This window comes from Pundamilia nyererei, unplaced genomic scaffold (assembly GCF_000239375.1).
Source record: "Pundamilia nyererei isolate P.nyererei 1_Seehausen unplaced genomic scaffold, PunNye1.0 scaffold00054, whole genome shotgun sequence".
NCBI classification, from domain to species: Eukaryota; Metazoa; Chordata; class Actinopteri; order Cichliformes; family Cichlidae; genus Pundamilia; species Pundamilia nyererei.
Window position 1 is genome coordinate 1,792,357 of NW_005187455.1, and position 18,967 is coordinate 1,811,323.

The 18,967-nt window shown below is 41.8% G+C and overlaps 1 protein-coding gene across 3 annotated transcripts in view; it reads right to left on the reverse strand.

Moving 5' to 3' along the window:
• Positions 1-499: 499 nt before the first annotated feature.
• The window catches only part of peli1b (pellino E3 ubiquitin protein ligase 1b), a 48,926-nt gene continuing 30,458 nt past the window's right edge, over positions 500-18,967 (reverse strand). For all 3 annotated transcript variants that reach the window (XM_005733703.2, XM_005733701.2, XM_005733702.2), the window contains exons 3-7: positions 14,099-14,228; positions 13,032-13,133; positions 10,889-11,086; positions 10,306-10,494; positions 500-3,714 (exon numbers count right to left, since the gene is read on the reverse strand). In XM_005733703.2, coding sequence (XP_005733760.1) covers positions 3,136-3,714; positions 10,306-10,494; positions 10,889-11,086; positions 13,032-13,133; positions 14,099-14,228 — 1,198 coding nt within the window. In that variant the 3' untranslated portion in view covers positions 500-3,135. The remainder of the gene's footprint in view (positions 3,715-10,305; positions 10,495-10,888; positions 11,087-13,031; positions 13,134-14,098; positions 14,229-18,967) is intronic.

The window sequence follows — 18,967 nt, forward strand, 5'->3', positions numbered from 1 at the left end:
AGTTTCAGAATTTATTTTTTTTCCCCTCTGACTTTTAGCTCTGTGTGATGTCATTCAGAGCTGACATCCCACCTGTTGTTTGCATAGCCAATCAGAAAAAAGTTGGCTTAAATTTAAAAAAAAAAAAAAAAGGTTTGTTTGTTTCATGCAGAGGACGAACTGATGGGAGGAACCAAGGCACAGTAAAAGATAAGGATTATTTTGAACTGTGACTCATGCAAAGCTACTTTAAGAGACTAATCTGGAGCATCTGTAGTGCTGCGACTTTTAAAAAGAAAAGTTTAGACAAGAAAAATGAAAAATATTTGTGGTTTAGTGCAAGTCTGATGTTATTAGAGGAATCAAATCTCAAGTTTAAGGTCACGTTTAAACGTCGTTTACTCTTCAGTCAAAGGACTATCAGACGGGTTGGCGGGCAGATATTAAATAACTATCCATCCATCTTCATCCGCTTTATCCGGGGCCGGGTCACGGGGGCAGCAGCCTAAAATAAATAACTAATCATACATAACTAACCCGTGCACTGGAGCTGAAACAAAAATCTCTCCTTAAAAAGCTCTACACTTAGTTTGAACATGCAGTTATTGTTCACATTTAGTTTCTATGATAAGTTCTGAAGCAGTTTGTTATCCGCTTCCAATGAATCAATACAAAATTAATAAAAAATAAAGAGGCATCATTGTGCGGTTTTTCCACTGTGTTTATCTCGAACCTGGTTGTCTCGAGTCTGACTAACTCGTCCATCCTGAAGCTAAGATGTCAGCAGAGAAAAACTTCTTTCCTCAGATTAAGTCCCATTAAAGAAACTCCAGGGCGTAAGGCGTTTACAGATTTAAGCATTTATGTGGTTTAAATATAAAGATAATAGAGTGCAGTTGGTTGTTTAGGTCCTTATTTAAAGTAAAAGCATCAGTGGAAGACAGTTTTCATCATATGTAGTAAAAAGGTTATCGAATAATATATTATATTTAAATCAGAGCTCTACATCGGAAACAAACTACAAAACGAGGCCTTTCATGTCTCACACTTTATGCTCTACTCTTCTATTTTCTCTCATAAAGGCTTAAAATGACTCAGCACTATATTGAAAGAAATGTATATATAATAGCTCTCCAAGTTACTATATTAACTATAAAGTTAATAAATGAAGCCTAACAGCTCTCATTCTTGTTTTTAATCAACATAAAATATAACTAAGAGCAGCCCTGATATCTGAAGCTCAACCTTGTTTGGAAAGCACAAGTTAACACGAAGCCCTAATGAGCGCACACGCGTGCATAAAGAGAATTGTGAAGCTTAAAGCCGTGCGTGTGTGTGTGCTTGTGTCAAACCTGAGTCAAACCACAGCAGATGTGTTTGTATCTCCTGCTTTTTGTTGCTCGCTCGATGCGTAAGACAGATGGGACTTCCTGCACTGTGACGATTCACGCCAGAGGAGGAGAAACCTGCTGAAATGACTTCAACTGCCTCGGTTTGCATACTTTTAGGTGTAGCTGAACAAATAGTGCGTAGATTTTTTTCCAGCCTCCAGTAGGGCACGTGACAAGAAAAGGATTTTAAAATACTGGCGTGAGTGCAATGCTGTCAAAAGGACGTCTAATACATTCGGAGCTCAATACTAATACCGATCAGAAAACCGTACCTCATCTGGCACAGTAGTGATCTTGCTTTGACTGTGCAGGTGTGCCTCAGACATCCCAGTTATCACGCAGAATAAACCAGACACTGTCCACACATGAAAAGCATCTGACCAGAGGGGTGTGCTGAGAAGCAAGGTCAATGTGGCCGCCAGGCTTTCTTCAATAATACAGTCTGCCCAGCGCATTCACTTCTAACCATATTCACTGTAAAAGATGGCTGAAAACCGTATGCCTGCATTCATTTAGGTAGCCAGCAGGGGGCGACTCCTGTTTACAAGAACACTTTCTGGTTGTATTGGAGTCAACGCTTTCCTGATACCTTAATGGGCTCAGTTGCTGGTTTCAGGTCATATATGCCCCCCATATGCTTTCAGGTCAAGCATAAAATTACTATTTATACATGTCCTGCATCACCAGCTGAATGCAAGAACTCCCAATGACAATGCAACACATTTTGCACGTCTTCCTTCACCAGTATAATTAAAAGGTACTCCTTCCTTCAAAACATTACACCTAACGTAGTCTGGAGCAGATTATGTCACCAGCATAACGTACCATGTGATCTAGACATGGTTAACAGAAAGCCATCTTTGTGACTTGAGGATAAGGATACCTCGCTGATCCACTAATCTTGGTTTGCAGTGCACCCCTCTGGTCTGGTTAGCGTGTGTGTCTGCAAGTGTGTGTGTGTTTGTGTAAAGTATAACATTAGCTACATGGCTGCGTAGAGATTCACTCACTTACCCACAAAGATATTTCACTTTAAAGGGAGGGAGCAGTCATTCAGGCCATTTGCAAAGATGCCTAGAAGACTCGGTTTCCCATAATGCTTTAGGAGGTTTCAGTTCCAGATCTATTGCTTTGCAAGGGAAAAGGCTGTGGTGATGGCTAATGGGATAGAAGAATAACTGAAGGGTTTAAACACACGACGTGAGAGGACGGGGTGTATAAATATGACAGATCTGAGTGGTGAACAAGGCAGAGAGAGACAGAACAAAACCCTCAGAACACACCTAAAACTTTATATCTGGTTAACAATATACTGAAGTTTCAAAATAAAACGCTTAATAGTATTGAAGTTATCTGACAGATAAAGGATGAAGCGATGCTCCAGGGCCATAAATAAACATCTTTGTTTAAATTAGCTCTAAGAGATGTACACAGATGTATAATGCAACAATAAACATGAATAAAACCGCAGGTTTGCGCTGCGGTCTGATAGTAATTTAGATAAATACTGTTGAAAGTCCTTTCCAAGAAACAAACGCAAAAAAGGTTTGACCCAGCAGTGTTCTTTGTTTGGTTTTCTGTCTCTGGTTTCACATGAAAATATAGAAATCTTTGTCGTCATTCATGAAAAAGCAATACAAAGGTCACTTAAAAATGAGAGAGAGACAAAAAGTCCAGAAAAAAACAGATCTGGGAAGGTCCCCGTGTTAAATACGGGGTCAGCATCCAAATAAAACCTCCAAAGAATGCTGGGAAGTTCCCGCCGTTAGTCAAGGGGTCCCTGGAAGATGAGTCTGACGTAGCCCTGCTCGCCGCTTAGCTGCTGGGCGCAGAAGGGGCAGGCGGCGTGGAAGGTGTGTGTGCCGTGAGGAAGCGGGATCTGACTCCAGAAGGCCGCAGTCTTCTCCGAACAAACGTGACCGCAGGGGTTAAAGGCGTGAGTGGGCGGGGCCGCGTCCACGTAAAAGCCCGCCTCGCAGCCCAGCCACAGCGCCACGTACGGCCCTTTGGTTCTGCACATGGGACACTCCCTGAGGCGGCCCTCCCGGCCCTCCCTCTCCTCGCGGTGGTTGCCCCAGTTGTGGTAGCCGTGCACGTGACCGCACTGGAGGTAGACCCAGGGCTGCTTCTCGTCAGGTGTGTCTTTGCGACGCATTGAGGGAAAGGCCAGCGTGTTGAAGCCCACGGGACATTGCGGGCGGGCCGCGTTGATCTCCTGCCGCAGCGCCTCCAGGTGTTTCAGGGTGGGAGTGCGGGCCAGGCCTTCAGCAGTGCGCCACAACAGGGTGGCGCCGCAGAGGTCGATAAGGGAGCCATCAACGAGCTCCTGACTCTCCGTCTCCACCTGAAAGACAGCGGAAGGGTAGCAGGTTATACCCAGAGTCAAATTTAGACAAAACTGAGATTTTCACCTCCAGGTAAGAAAAAACTTTCAACAACTTTTTTTTTTAAAGCTAAACAAAAAAAAGTGGAAAGGTGATGATTTATTGTGCACAGAAGACCTTAATGACACCGAAAGCCTACAGCATTATGTCCGACAGGAGGTGGTAGGAGCGGCAAGATGATGAAGTGCTATTGGTTCTTGGCCTCCCTGAGCAAGTCCAATAAAAAATCCAAGAAAGGTCTCAATTGTCCCAAATTTAGATATTTTTCAGCACAAAGCAATAATGAAAAAAAATCATAACTGGATTCAGTAACAAATGAGATTGCACACAAAAGTAAAAGTTAACTCTTTAGCATATTTTATGACCCTTAAATATCGAACCAATTTCTTCACCCTGGACTGGCTGCTGGTCAACTACCAAGCAAACACAGAGACAGACAACCACACCGATGACCAATTCAAAAACACCACTAATGTGTGTCTTTGGAGAAGAACGGGAGGTTTAAACCAACAATTTTGGTGACAGTGTAAACTCCTGCATTGCAGTGAGCCTACACTTTAAAAATAAACTGAACACTTAAGGATCTGTGGCTTTCCCAAGAGTTAGCTTTTAAAAAAGTTGTCGTGGTCCATGCAAATGCAAATCCACACTGAAGTTTACTGGAAATTCTCACCTTTGAACAAGTCGTGTTCACTCATTTCATTTGTTTTTATTGTTATTTTATTGTATGGTTGTAGCAACCTAGTACTTTACTCGCTATAGCTACTATTAGAAACAAAAGATTTCACATTCTGAAATTCGACTTTTCTGACAGCAGCTACACTCATGATTCAAATATCCTGTGGAACATGTGACATTTTATATAATTTAAAAAAACACATTAAAACGTGTTTGTTTAGAAGGTTTTAGCCTTTGTGCACCCTGCAGGAAGAATTTAACATTTTCCAAATACAGCTGGTTTTATTTTAGTCATTCGAGCCTTTGCATTCAGTGACCTCTCCTGAGTGCCACGCCTCTAACCCAGTGCATGCTGGGATACGCTCAACCCTGAAGGTTGGAAAAGTATAAAACATGAAACACTGGGGCTTGCAGGATCTGTCTGATCACAGTAGGTGTCAGCGTAGCACAAATATCCACATGTCTCCCTCTGACAGATGTGGGTTTCAGGGAGGGAAGCACGGGACTGACAGCTGGAGACAACATGGCATGAGGAAACTGAAATGACGGCGGCAGACGGGGCAGGACAGAGAACTGGTGGAAATTTTGGTGAAGTACAGTCTTGAAGTAACTGCTCGGATTGGCTCTGTAAGATCAGACAGGATGGGAAATTCCATGTTGAGATAACCAGAGGACACCAGGGTGAGGGCAGTGTGAAAAAACAAAACAGGAGACAAACAGAAAAAAAGGGAGAAAGGGCGGGAAAGTGACACAATAAGTGACACAGAGATGAGGGTGAAGTCAGCTCCCAGGTGTTTTGATGCCATCAGTCACCCTAACACTAACACCCAGGTCACCCTGTGATTCAGGGTGAACAGATTTACATAGCGGCAGCATTACATCACCGCTGGCTCATGTGTCCCTCCTGGTCTGTAACCTTCATGTATGTCGTTATTTATGTCAGTAATGCCCTTGTTCGGCAATAACACAGAATCACATCTGCCCAGTAAAATAACACACTCTAGTTTTATCCAGAGGAACACTGATCAAGTTAAATGATGAAACATAATAGAAACACAGCTAACCTACACAAATGTGATACACATTACAAATTCGTCTACAGTATGTGGGCTTCTTTTTAACATATAAATGCAAACAGATTCACAATAAATGCTTCTGTGCTGGTTATCGTCTCATATGCACCACTGTGAGGGTCACTGATAAAACACATCAAACTGCAATACTAAACTTAAAATAGATTATTATACAATCATCAGGGTATAATATTTACCATGTACTACATACCTACATCAATGATTTAAGAAAATGTTGGTGATAGCAGATTTAAATAAAAAACATACATGGTCAAATTCATGAATTAACCAAACCGATCTTCTGTGATTAAATGTGTCACAGCTAACTCAGACTTTTTGAAGAAACTCTTTACCTAAATTTACTATTGAACAAACGCAATGTGGAATACATGACTACAATAATGGCCTGAGATAATGTCTTCCCTTTTCATTAAAGCCTGGCTTCGTGTCTGATGCAGAAATACCGAAGCACAGAGGAAAGATGCACAGTAGAAACGCGGATGTAGCTTCTGGATCTGAAAAGTAAAGCCAACCTGGCAGCGCCTGACTCAACCTCAGCAGACACTTTCCTGATTTATTTTCTCAGCAAGTCCCCTCAGATCACACTGATTAAAACATTAAGTCTATTTTGTTTATTTGGAGGATTATCCAGGGTTATCCTCGTTGGCTAACATCTTGAGTCGGTGCAATGACTCGGTTGCAAAACACCAAAATGGTGACAGCAAACATGCTCATTGCAAGACAGAAAAAGTCTGCATCCGTCATAAAGGTCGATTACAGCCCCAAGCAAAAAACTAAAGTGGCATCACATTCCTGGTGTAAACTACACATGGGTGTTGTTGTTTTTAGACATTATTTTTATGGCATTTTTAGCTTTATTGGAGATTTTTTAGACAGGAAAGTAAGGAGAGGTCACAATAAAACCCCAGCCACTAGATCGACCCTTGAGGCATTTGGTCATTTGTTCAAACTCACACTCAGTTCAGTGTTATGCCAGGTTGTTGTGCACCTTTTGTAGTTTTTTTAACCTGGTGTGCTGCATTCACCTTCAGAGTAAAAGCTGCAGCCAACACGTTACAAAATGCTCGTCTTTTACTTTGAAGGCGAACTGCATGTTATACAATTTCATTCCTGCTTGGAGAGCAGCTGGAGAGTTTTCTTAGACAAGTCAGAGTTTTCCGTAGAAACTATGGGCGACTGCGGAAATCTGCAAGCAACCAAAGAAACTTTAAGGAGGCCAACTGGTTGGGGAACATACATTTTCCCCTCATAAATGACGGACAAGTTACCGTCAACGTGGTTAGTAGTCATGTGACTGTGAAACCTCAATACTAGCATGGAATGGTGAAACTGACCATCAGCTCACCGTCCTGAATGGTCAATATTATGGTCATGCGGCGACCATAATATAGCCTTCAAACTGCCCAATTTGAACACAGTAGAGTGACGTCTGATGGAATAGAGTTAAAAGCAGTACAAACTCGTTATAGTCATTCATTCTGAGACTGAATCGCATAGCGCTGCCTTTTATTCATTTTGAGGCATTGTTTCGTTTTCCTTTCCTTTTAAAAAGTCCCGGCCTGGATTAACATCGTCTGTGAGCCTCACCCTCAGGCTTTATGTTGCGTACTCCAGCTTTTCAGCTGGAACAGGTAAGAGTTCAGAAGGTTAAGAAAACCCTGTATTTATAAGGTAGCTTCTTCTAACCCACTTAAAAAAGACAGTTTAAAGAAGTATTTGTCTCCTCAGTGTATAATCATGCTCAAGCTTAATGACATAAGGGCCCTCGGTCCATGTAAACATCGAGATGCTCTCACCTCCTCTCAGAGTTTAATTTAATTACACTGAAACCGTTAAATTATCAGGACAAAAGCTTGTATTAAAGCAGCAGGAGCTCAGACACTGCACTCCGATCATTTGTCATCCCTCACGAAAACCCCCACAGCAACACTACCCCCCACTACAACCCACTGTTATATGTGTGTGTGCGTGTGTGTAGACTGCACTGTAAGATATTCCTAATTATGTCAAACAGAAGGGCAAACCAGCTGCCCTGCTGGTAAAGGCTGACTCAATCCACCCAATAACTGAAACAAACTTGTGCATGTTTCATCTTCACCTCCCAGTAACGACGCAAGAAAGCTACCAAAAATGCTTCTGATGAATCTTTATCCCCATCATGTCATTTAAAGATTACACACCGTGGAGCTAAACATTAAACCAACAACTCAGGGGCTTTTGGCAAACGTGCTGAGCCAATTTATTCAAGACTATTCAATCACAATGTCCTTCATGTGTCAGCGTCCGCTACGGCAGAGCAGTTCTCTCATTAAGAGAAGTGCACTTGAGAGTTGAGGAAAACACTATTAGAAGCCAGTAAGATGTTCAGTTTTCAGCCTTTTCGGTCAAAAATAATGTTGTTGTTTAATGATTTAAGGTTGTTGGATGAGTCCTGCTGGAAGGTTTCTAAGCAGTTTAACCCTGAACAGAAATCTGATCCCTTAACTTTAAATATGGAGGTTGTGCTGCTCCTGCCACAAAAAGATCCAGTCCAGGAAGCATTTAAGACAATCATGTTGTTGTAGTGATTCCCATCTACACTTTATTGTAGTAAAGATATCGAGAAGCGTGCTTTATGTCTTATTTTTGGCTAAGAAGAACTGGCAACAAAGACAAACTTTTTAAACCTGAATCAGAGTCGCAAAACTTTTAAAGCACTTATTATTATTATCAGATTTTTTTCGCTACATTTTATTCCCTGATGGCCAAAATTAAAATTCATGTTAGGTCTATTTCCTCATTTATTTAGATAGGGACTGCATGGAGTCACTGCTGAGTAACAGTGGCAGTTGACGGAGTGTTTTTATTGCTTCATGCAGAGATGTGACTGGAGGCACAAAAATGCATTGAGCAGGTTTATTTCAGTTTCATCGTGACACAAGATTTCATTTCTCTCTTTTGGTTTCACATTATTCATCAAAGGCCAAAACAGAATAAATGACTTATAAAAGCACACATATTTTTAGTCAGCTATTTAGTCATTAAATTCTAGTCTCAACAATCAAGATTTGCTCTCCACTAAACAGGTTTTGGCCTGTTTAGGACTTTAAATAAAAGAAAAATATTTCATCTAAGTGGGGTTTACTAACTCAAACTTAAGGTTTTTTTTTTTTTAAATCACAGAGAAAATACGGTAATTTTAAAATTTAATTCATGTTTTACTTTTTTCTGTATCTCTGTGTAATAGCACAAACAACAAAACAACAATGGGTGTAATATTTCAAACCAGGGCTCCAACATCCTCTTTAGAGTTAAGGCTTCTTGTTGTAGTCACATGTTAAAGAAACATGTTTTAAGAAAGTACAAGTTATCTTTGTAGTAAAGTCTCACAGCCTTTCATCTTGTATAGTGATGTTACCCCAACTGTAGCGACGCTGACAATGAAAGAGGACTCCACCTGAGCAGTAACCACTCGTATGTGCAGACGGTTTAAACACCATCGCGCTTTGTTACCGTGCGTAATGAAAATATGTGCTGTCCCGCAGCTGGCAATACAAATGATCAACCAGCTGTGAAATAACGAGTGGATGCTGTAGAGGTGGATAACACTGGTAAGTGTGTGGATGGGAAAGGGCAGGTGGAGATAAGGGAGCTGTTAATTTGTGGAAAGACTTGAGAGCAGGTGGGACACTCGATAAAGGGATGGATTAATATTACGGCTGCTGACTGTGTGCGCGTGGCTGATGATATACATCTTGTGGAGAGGAGGAGGAAGAGGAGAAGAAACAAAGACCTAATGAAACATCCCAACAGCCTCGTAAATCCAATCAGACAACTGTCCACACTGATGAGACGCAGACAGCGCCGCGACTGGCTGGGAGACTGTGACGTCAGCAGGAGGATCCCTTACATGGTCTTGTTACAAACAGCTTTGACAGGAGGGCCTGCTGCCATGGAGATAGCATCCCAGTGACCTCCTGGTGGGTGTTAAGCTCCGACTGACCTCCTGCTGCCTGAGTGACAGCGCTGCTATGCGATTGTGATGAAGTATGAGATGCTGTGATGGAATGTGTGCGAGGGAAATATGTTTTGCGGTTAACTGATTGCCACGGAGCAGAGAGACTGAAAATGCATTCATCATTTTAGTCACAGTAACTCATGATACATATCATACGATAACTGTGGCATCGCGATACAGCAGGTTTGCAAGAAAATCACAATATTTGTGATTGTAGAAGAAAAAATTACCTCTAAAAAGGCAAAGACCAAGAACTGTGCATTTCAAGGGTTTCATGCGTTTTTTTTTAGCAGTGATTAAAACAGGTTAAAATGCTCAAATCAAAATAAACATTAACATTTAGATGCTAATAATCACTGAATGTGTGATGATGTTTGTGCAACAATTATGCAACTTTGTCCCCCCTCGTGCTCCTGAGAGTTTCTTCTTTTACCCTTATTTTACTAATTACTGTGACTATTACCTGACAACTTTAAAAAAGTGGAAATATGCAGGAACTCATAACTTTTGGCCAGAATTGACTATTTTTGGTGACAAAGCGTGGCACAGGTTGCTAGGAGTTAGTGGAGAACAAGCTGAAACCTGTGGAGCTGAAAAATGACAATCCACAGTGTCAAAAATATTGGCATCCACCAGCGCTTCCCCTCAGCTTCCTAGTAAACACACCTATTGTATATATTTTTTCAGAAAAACCTGACCTCAGGGTCAGTGAGATTCAAACTTGTATGAAATTTTAAGTAGATACACCTATGGAAAAAAGTAAACAGTTCATGTGTTCCTACCATCTTTCCCCGCTGCTGTGCTGAGCGCGTTTCTCGCAGGGTGAAGACGTTGCCGCAGACTGAGATCTCCCTCCAGACGCCTGGTTTGGAGTCCTGGCTGAAGCCGTTGCGAGGGTGCATCACCAGCACGCCGTTGGTGGTCAACCCGTCCATCTGACCATCAGATGTCTTCCACTTAGCAGCTTTCTCCTGAATGAAGCAAAAAACACGCTGATATTCATATGCGTTCAGCAGCCCTTCGTCCAACCTCCTATCATATTTAGCAGACTGAGCTTCCTCTACTGAGCATGTGTGAGTTTAGTGTTGCCACCAAGAGCACTAACAGGACACCATCAGTTGTTGTCCTCTGCTGTCAAACAATGACAAATGGAGAAGGACAGTAAAAACAAGAACATGGGAAAAGTAAAAGCAGGTTAAAGGTTTTAGAATAATATGAGAGCACACGCTCTACGACACGTCTTTCATGTCTTGTTTTCCTCTTTGTCCTGTGGTTCTTTAGTCTTTCCTTCTCTCATCCTTCTGCCTTTTTGCTCTCACAAACTCGCCCACACGTGTCTGAAGCTCCAGATGAAACAGTGCTCACCCCGAGGAAGATGCTCTTGGAAGAGTCGAAGCCTGCGGCGTAAATGCGCGCTGTGTAAGGCGGCGTGCGCTGGCACATAATGCGGCAGGCGAAGCGGGAGATGGTGCTTTGGACCGACTGAGTGTCTGCGTTACTCTGGCTGCCTGCCACTGTATCCGTCACTACAAAGTCTATTGGACTCTCTGTGGATCGACCGATCTGGAGAAGAGAGATGGAAAGATTAGCCCACAATGCTTTTCAGCGATGTGATAATATAATGATGTATTACCTCAGGGGAAGCTGGTAAGATGAAAAACATAACAGAAAATGGAGACAAAAACTGCTAAATGGATGCAGAATGTGTCCAGGATGGAATCCATTAGGAAATTTGAAATACATAAGCCAAGACAGTTGGATAATCTTTAATAGCAGACAATATGCAGAACAAAGACATGCTAGAGACTTAGAGAGAGTCGAATTGCTTCACATGCATTGCAAACTTGTATAAAACCCCTAAAGATGAGTACTTTTCTTCCCTGATAGCGTCACCAGAGTACCATAAACACCACACAGGAAAGCCTCAGTGTTAGTGCAAGTCAAGACAGAACACAATGACTTTGGAGGAATTCTGTGTTAAAAGCTTTACTGATGCAGTAATATCTTTTGTCCAAATCTGACTAAGATGAATGATTCATGATTGGTTCATTTTATTACTCAACACAGTGAGATCAGGACACAGTCAGCTCCAAGAGTTAATGTCACCAGATGGAAAGAAGTCATTATGTGACATGACTGAAAGCACCAGCAGAGCAGTAGACTGCTTTTTCCAAGCTTAAGGCGACTCACCAGTTAAGGTCATCAGGCAAAAAATAATAATAATAATAATAGAAATTTTAACATTTACCATTTCATTACAACTCCATCTGATGTAAAGATCATTTTATATCCAAGCATGCATCCGTTTTCTGCTGCTTATTCATGTCTGGGACACAGGGACTCCAGTCTAAGCAGAGATGCTCAGTCTTCCCTTTACCCCTCTTCTGGTGAGGACACTGAAGCCAAGCCAACTGAGAAATGTGTTATCTGCAGCAGGTCCTGGACTTGCCTCCTTCTAGTAGGACGTCACTTAAACCTCCTCCTTTCAAATGACCAAGCTTGCATTTGGGATCTTATTCTTTTTTTCATAGATCGGCCAATAAATGAACAGTTCTGCCTTTTCTTATGCGCAGTTTAGGGCGCCAGGGATTATCCCGCCAACACCTCCGTGAATACAGAAAGCACCGGACCCCCATGGATCCTTTTGCAGGTGGTAAACTGACAGGATGGTGGAGTCGAACATCGCTTGAGCTGACAATAAGCCCATTCACCGAGGCTCCTGGGTAGTTTCCTAATCTGGGCAGTACTTCTAAGGTTCTTTTGTTTGTTTTTGTTGCGGTTGTTTTTGCTTTTCTTTTTTTGAATCGCACTTAGTCTGGCCCCTCACCCAGGACCAATTTGCCTTGGGAGACCCTACCAGGGGCAAGTTGCCCCCGACAACATAGCTCCTGGGATCACACGGGCACGCAAACCCCTCCACCACGATAAGGTGGCGATTCATGGAGAGGTGTTACATTAAGGGCTTTTTTTTTTAAATTAAAAACATTTCTACATTTACATTTGTATACACCAGTGGTTCTCAAACTGTGGCTCATCCAGGGGGATGTGGACTATACAAAAGATTTTTGTATAGAAAACAAAACTCTGGTGATGCTTTTGTGTTATTTTTTATTAACTAAAATTCAGCTTTGATCCTTGTTTATTGGTGACTTGATATTGATAAAGCTCAAAAAGAATCTCTGGTTTATACTTTGAGATTTGGCACATTATGAAGATGCTGAACCTGTTTTAGTACACAGACAACTATAACTGAAGTACTTTGATATTGTTTTTCAAAGAGGCTTTTTTCTTAGCTTTTCCAAGTCCATTTGTGGCTCGTGTCTCTCATTCCGGCGTCCCTTCAAGGGCTCTGCTTTAAAGATCGAAAATCCCTGCACTAAACACGCAGATGCTCTGTTACCAGCCTCTATTTAATATGTGTGTGAGTGGAGCAGTGAAGTGGAAAAAGTAAGGACTGTGAATTGGTTGTAAAACTCCAGGCACGGTGATAAAAGCTGGGGCTTGTTACCTGGAACATGTCTGTATTGCTGTCGTGGGTGTACTCCACCACCACCGTCTGGGCTCGAGACAGAGTGTAAGAGATGCTGTGCTGGTCTTTGTTGCTTATGGCCTGGAAAGATAGAAGGAAGAGATCAGATCAGCACCGAAAGCAGAATCAAACCCTTCACTTTAAATGCAGAAGACTGAACTGAGCATGTTTTCTATCAAAAACACCTCTGACATCTCCTCAATGATCCTTGCAGAAAATAACAGATGCACACGGGAAGGGTGGAGATGTGTAATCATTAACTGGACCCATGTTCTTTTTGGTCAGTTAGGACCACACACAGGACAGAAACGGACAATCGCTCTTCCAGACTGCAGCTAAAGCCTGGCCTGTGCGCGAGTGGGTGTGTGAGTCAGGGTATAAAAGTGTGCGTTTTCAGAGAAGCCATTATGTGCAGATGTCAAACCAAAAAAGCACTCTCTCGCACACATACACAACTACAATTCCCTGATCATTTAACAGATTTTAGTGGATTTCTGGGCAGTCTTTGGGCTGATGATGGAAACACATGAACGTGTTCTACCCTGGATTTTGCAAGAAAATGCTCAGTTACCTTCCACTGGACAGCTCACATTTGTTTCTCTAATAAACCTTGACCATGTTCCAGTTAAATCCCATGTAAAAACCATTGTCCAAATATATTTTAAAACCTTGACAAAACATTGTACCTGATTTTTTTCCTTGTTCTGCAAACTCAGGGAAGCTCTGCTGAGCTTTTCTTCCTTTTCTCTCCTGACAATTGTGTGTGTGTTTGTGAGATTCATTGTGTGCAGTACTTTAATATCACAGAACAAAAAAGCAGTTTCACAAAAGCCTTTGTTGGAGCACTGCAGGCCAAAACCACTGAACCAGTGTGTTTGTATTTGACGTTTTCATAAAAACAACATCCCACACCTACGCAGAGATGAATTAAAGAATGCAATTTTCCATCATTAAATGTTTAGGTCATGTGTTTAATGAATCTAACTGACGGCTGCAGCTTTGTGATCACTTGTAAGTCTAAAAGGTCGTGTTTTTGTGCGTCTCACCTTGGCTGCTTGTGGAGAGCAGGCGACGTGAACTGTGCTGGGCTTCACCCCGTTTGCCTTCGGCCTCTTGCAAAGTGCAAAGCGGCTTTTACGTCGCCCCCGATCCCCGTTGGGCAGAGAGCCATTGTATCTGCATGTACACACACACACACACAAACATAAACACACTTATGCATGCATAAAACAATAGGGCATTATTGTCTGGGCAGCTGCATAATACGCTGGAAAAAACAGTCATTGTGGAAAATGCTTGAGGCCTTTTAGTGCACTCCCTCCAAGAGCCTAAGACTACACGCACACAAACAGCAACCTATACTTTTTATACATGCCTTTCTACAAAAGTACATCATGTGCCCCAAAACAATAAAGCCCTCCAAACATAACCCTCGAAAGGCTGAGAAAATAAACACACAGAGAGACTCATTTAGACTGATACATGGCTGAGGAAAGGAGAATAAACAGAGGCGTTCCCTCCAACAGAAAAGTCTCTGTGGCTCTCAGCAGCACTGTGACTGCGCTGTTGTGTCTCTCTGAGTGTGTGTGTGTGACTTTGTTAACATCCTGAAATAAGAAAACATTCATCACTTCTGTCCACATTTCAGCAGGTCAACAAAGTGCCACTGATTACCAAGACAGAAAGAAAAAATGATATCTGGTTCATCCCTCTCATAAAACCTTCCACTTTCTATTCAGTACAGCAGAAGGTAGGCGCTCACTCGCCCTCACAACAACACAATCAACAAAAGGAAGTCATTAACGCAAAACAGGTTGAAAGGCAGTTTGAGTTTCCAGGTAAAAGCAGCCACAGAGGATTTCAGGAAGTAGTTACATTATTTCAAAATAAATTCCAGTAGAGCCGAAGTTATTTGTAGTTGGTTTGTATCCAGCAAAAAAAACAAAAACAAAAACAAACAAAACAATACAGGTTGAATGTTACACACTGGATACATGTTAAAAGTAATATGTAATTCACTGACATTTTATTAGGTACACCTGTTCAAGGCAAATATTTAATCATTTATATTTGATATATACGGCAGGAGCTCTGCGCTGTGACATGCTGAAGTTCAAACGGGGAATCAGAACGGGGAAGGTGATTTAAGATTTGACTTTTAAGGTGGCATGGTCCCACTAATTGCTAATCTACTGGGATTTTCCCACACAACTATCTCTAGGGTTTGCAGAGAAAATATCCAGTGAGCCACAGTTTTCTGGAAGAAAATGCTTTAATGATACCAGAGGTCAGAGAAGCTGGAAACAAGAAGTCAACAGCCACTCAAATGACCACGTGTTATAACCCAGTTTTGCAGACTAACATTACGTCAGTCATAACACACACACACAGGCAGAAGATCACACCGGGTGCCACTCTTGTCATCTAAAAACAAGAAACTGAGCTACAATTCACACAGACTCTCTTGGACAACAGAAAATTGAAAAAACGCTACCTAGGCTGTTGCGTCTCGACTTTTGTTGTATTGTTCCTGACCATGTCCATCCCTTTATTACCACTGTGAGACCATCTTTGAATGGCCTTCCAGCAGCATAACGTGCCCCAAAGCTCAAATCATATCATATTAGCTTCCTGAACATGACAAGTAGTTTAATAAGCTCAAACGACCTCCAAAGTCACCAGATCTCAGTCCAGCAGAGCACCTTTGGGATGTTGTGAAACGGGAAACTCGCATCATGAATAAAAGAAATCTGTGATGCTGTCATGTGTCAATTTGGACAAAAATCCAAAATCTGATGAAAAAAAAAGGATCCAACTCAGTACCAGCGAGGTCTACCTAATAAAGTAAACTAATTGTATTTAAAAAGGTCTTTTGAGTTTTTTGGAAAAATGTGGACAGTTTGGATCTTTCAGAAAGTCCATCAGAACAGTATGTTGCACTTTTTGAACTGCTGCAAGATTTTTGTCTAAAATTGTACAAGAGGAGTGGTCTGTTGCACGTTGGGCTTCTCTGACTTCGTTTATTTGTACAATAAGGAAATGCAATCACACATAATTTGAAGTCTGCCACTAATTATTTAAGCAGACAACACATAATAAATAGTCTAAGCAATATTTACATGTATTTATATAAACACACTACATTTTGGTTTTGGTTCTGTTTGCTCATTTATGGAAAATTGTAACAAACTTATTACTGAACAAAAAGAGAGAAATTTCCAAACACATCGGATCCGTGTTTCTCTCAGTACACAGATGTTTTACTCGTTATTGCACACACATGTTTCAGATAAGCCGTCACCAGTGTGAAGTGATATTCCTATGAGCGGTGCCACGGCTTTATAAACATTACTGCATGCATAAACACTGCTCGCTACTTTAACATTGTTATGACATCCAGAAGCCACAGACGTTACGGTATGAACTCTTCTGACTTATACCCTAACTGCGCTTTACGTCTCAGAACACATAAGAAACAGTCACGCGTAACTCAAGGTTCAACGTGTAGTCTTTCAAAGAGGTAATCTTCTTCATACAGGAAAACTATTCATGCAGTATAAGCACAGTTGGAACGTGTCTCCGGCCAATCAGACTCTTGAAACAAACCCACCCCCTCTATGAAGTCCAGGTATGACAGACGACACAGGCGGGTTTGTGAGGACGCCCGGCCTCCAGCTAAATGTTTCTCTGAGTTAGAAGATCTGGGATCAAACAACGCTTGAAGGGTTTATGAGTAACCATGGTGAGAGAACAGAGCCACGGCAACGTTTGGGAAGAGTAACCATGGCAAGACTGTAACCATGGTGAAGTTTAGCCCGTATCCAGAGCAAGGGCAGGGCGGTCTGCTGGAAAGAGCCCAAAGTGTTCCTGGCAGTTCAAAATCAGGTTCCCATGGGTAGCAGTACTGCATGCATGACACAAATATTCTCAAAACAAAAACAGAAAGGTCAAAGATCGGCGACAAGTTCATGATTGTGCATGCAGGTTGGAAGACAGGAAGAACCAGAGTCAGGAAAAAGTTAGTCTGAATGTGCAGATTCATACTGTATTCCTCATTTCCGACAGCTAGCACCATCTAGTATGTTTGTGTGTGTCTGTGTGTGTCTGTGTATTCACTCCAAACACTAATAAACGAAATCCCAGTTTGCAGAAACAAGGTAACACTCATACAGTAAACCTATAAAAGCATAAAGGCAGGTAGTGTGAGCAATTACTTCTCATGCATGAGTCACTCTCTGTGTCTCTGTTTATATGTGTAAAACCAAGCAGCAATTATCAGGGCTGAAAAATAAAGTGAGCAAGGCAAAAAACCGCAGTTCCTCTAGTGGACATTTAAAGGCCAGCTCTGATAGCAAGCCAATCCCCAAAGACATGTTAAAAACATACAAGTTTAACTATTGACTGACAGGTGGATGCTGACATGAGTAAATGTAGTCTCCAAGGCCTCACCTCTATTATTGGGTCTCCAAATGCGGCATTTGGGAAAACCTGACAAATTATCTGGCTTATTGTTAAATCTACCAGTCCAGTCACCTTTAACACTGCAATAGTACTGACTTAGAGTTGGTAATTACTTAAAAAGATGTTGTGCTTTAAAAAGTAGGCAATAAAAGACAATATACATGATTGTAATAGTTCTCTCCGTGAGACCTGTATCTATGTGTTTGCACAGCTGTGAAGTATAGGGAATCACATTTATGATTCATGAGGATTTAAGCCACACGGATAAACTAATAATATTTGTGGACACACAGTTAAGCTCACAGAAATGATGCATGCAGACAGACAGAGGTGCACTGGGGGAGGGATCTCATCTGCAGCATTACAGCTGTTTAAAATCCCCACATGCATGTCCAGGGCACCTGTAAACAGACCATCCCCAGAGACACCACAGCATTCCTCCGCATTAGGCTACTAGCATTACTGGGCATGAAACATATTGGACTCAGTTAGGCGTTTAGATCGTTGATGGGTTTCTCTGTTGCTATTTGTGGATCTGTTGTCAGTTACACAGGCGACACAAACAGAAGGACAAACAGACATTCAGATGGGTGGAGTTTACAACAGCTAAGCTGTTTACTTCATAGAACCATGAAAACCTTCCAGCTGCCTTCCAAGTAATTTATTGCATTGCCTTTTGTCTCCCAACCCCCCAGCTAGCAAAAGTGCAATCATCCTGATTTGGCACGAGGTTTTATGATAGGGAAGAGGTGAAACAGAGAGCCCTGGTTTCTTGAGCTGTTCACCCATCATGCCCCAGGAGGATGCTGGCAGTGATTCAAGGTAAATCAAATGATCAGCTCAATACAGTCACATTTTTACATTTTCTGAGGATTTCTTCAACAGCTGCTTTCCGATAATTTATTGCGAGACATTTGTTGTTGGTGTCACAGTACAATTTGGCTGCAACTAGAGCAGCTGAACACAGTTTTGCTATGGGCCAGTTGGGATCTCATGAATGGCTGGAAATATGCTGTGCATGAACACAGTTTGATAAATAAAAAACTAAAAATATCGTGGATATCATTTAGCAATGATTTAGTCCACATAAAGGCCTCAAAGTTACACCATTTAGTCAGTGCGGGTAACTAAATACACAAAAACCAACGAATCAAACTAAGTCTGCAGCTGGCTACGATTTGGGCCTTTGCTAGTTTTAATTGACAAAGGTCTCATGTGTCTTTGAGTTTTGACACATGAGACTAGAGCAATGCTACTTTATAGCTCAGTCACACTAGAATAAAAATAGGATATCAACCTCCTTGGAGAAAAGTTGCCCAGTGATTGCACTGAATATTTTTGCGTTAAGACACCAGAGGCTGAGCGTGCAACACCCTTTACTTTTGGATGGTAACTTTCAATCGACAAAGGATTGAAAGACAAGAAAGACAAGAAAACTCGCAGCGTGGCTTGAG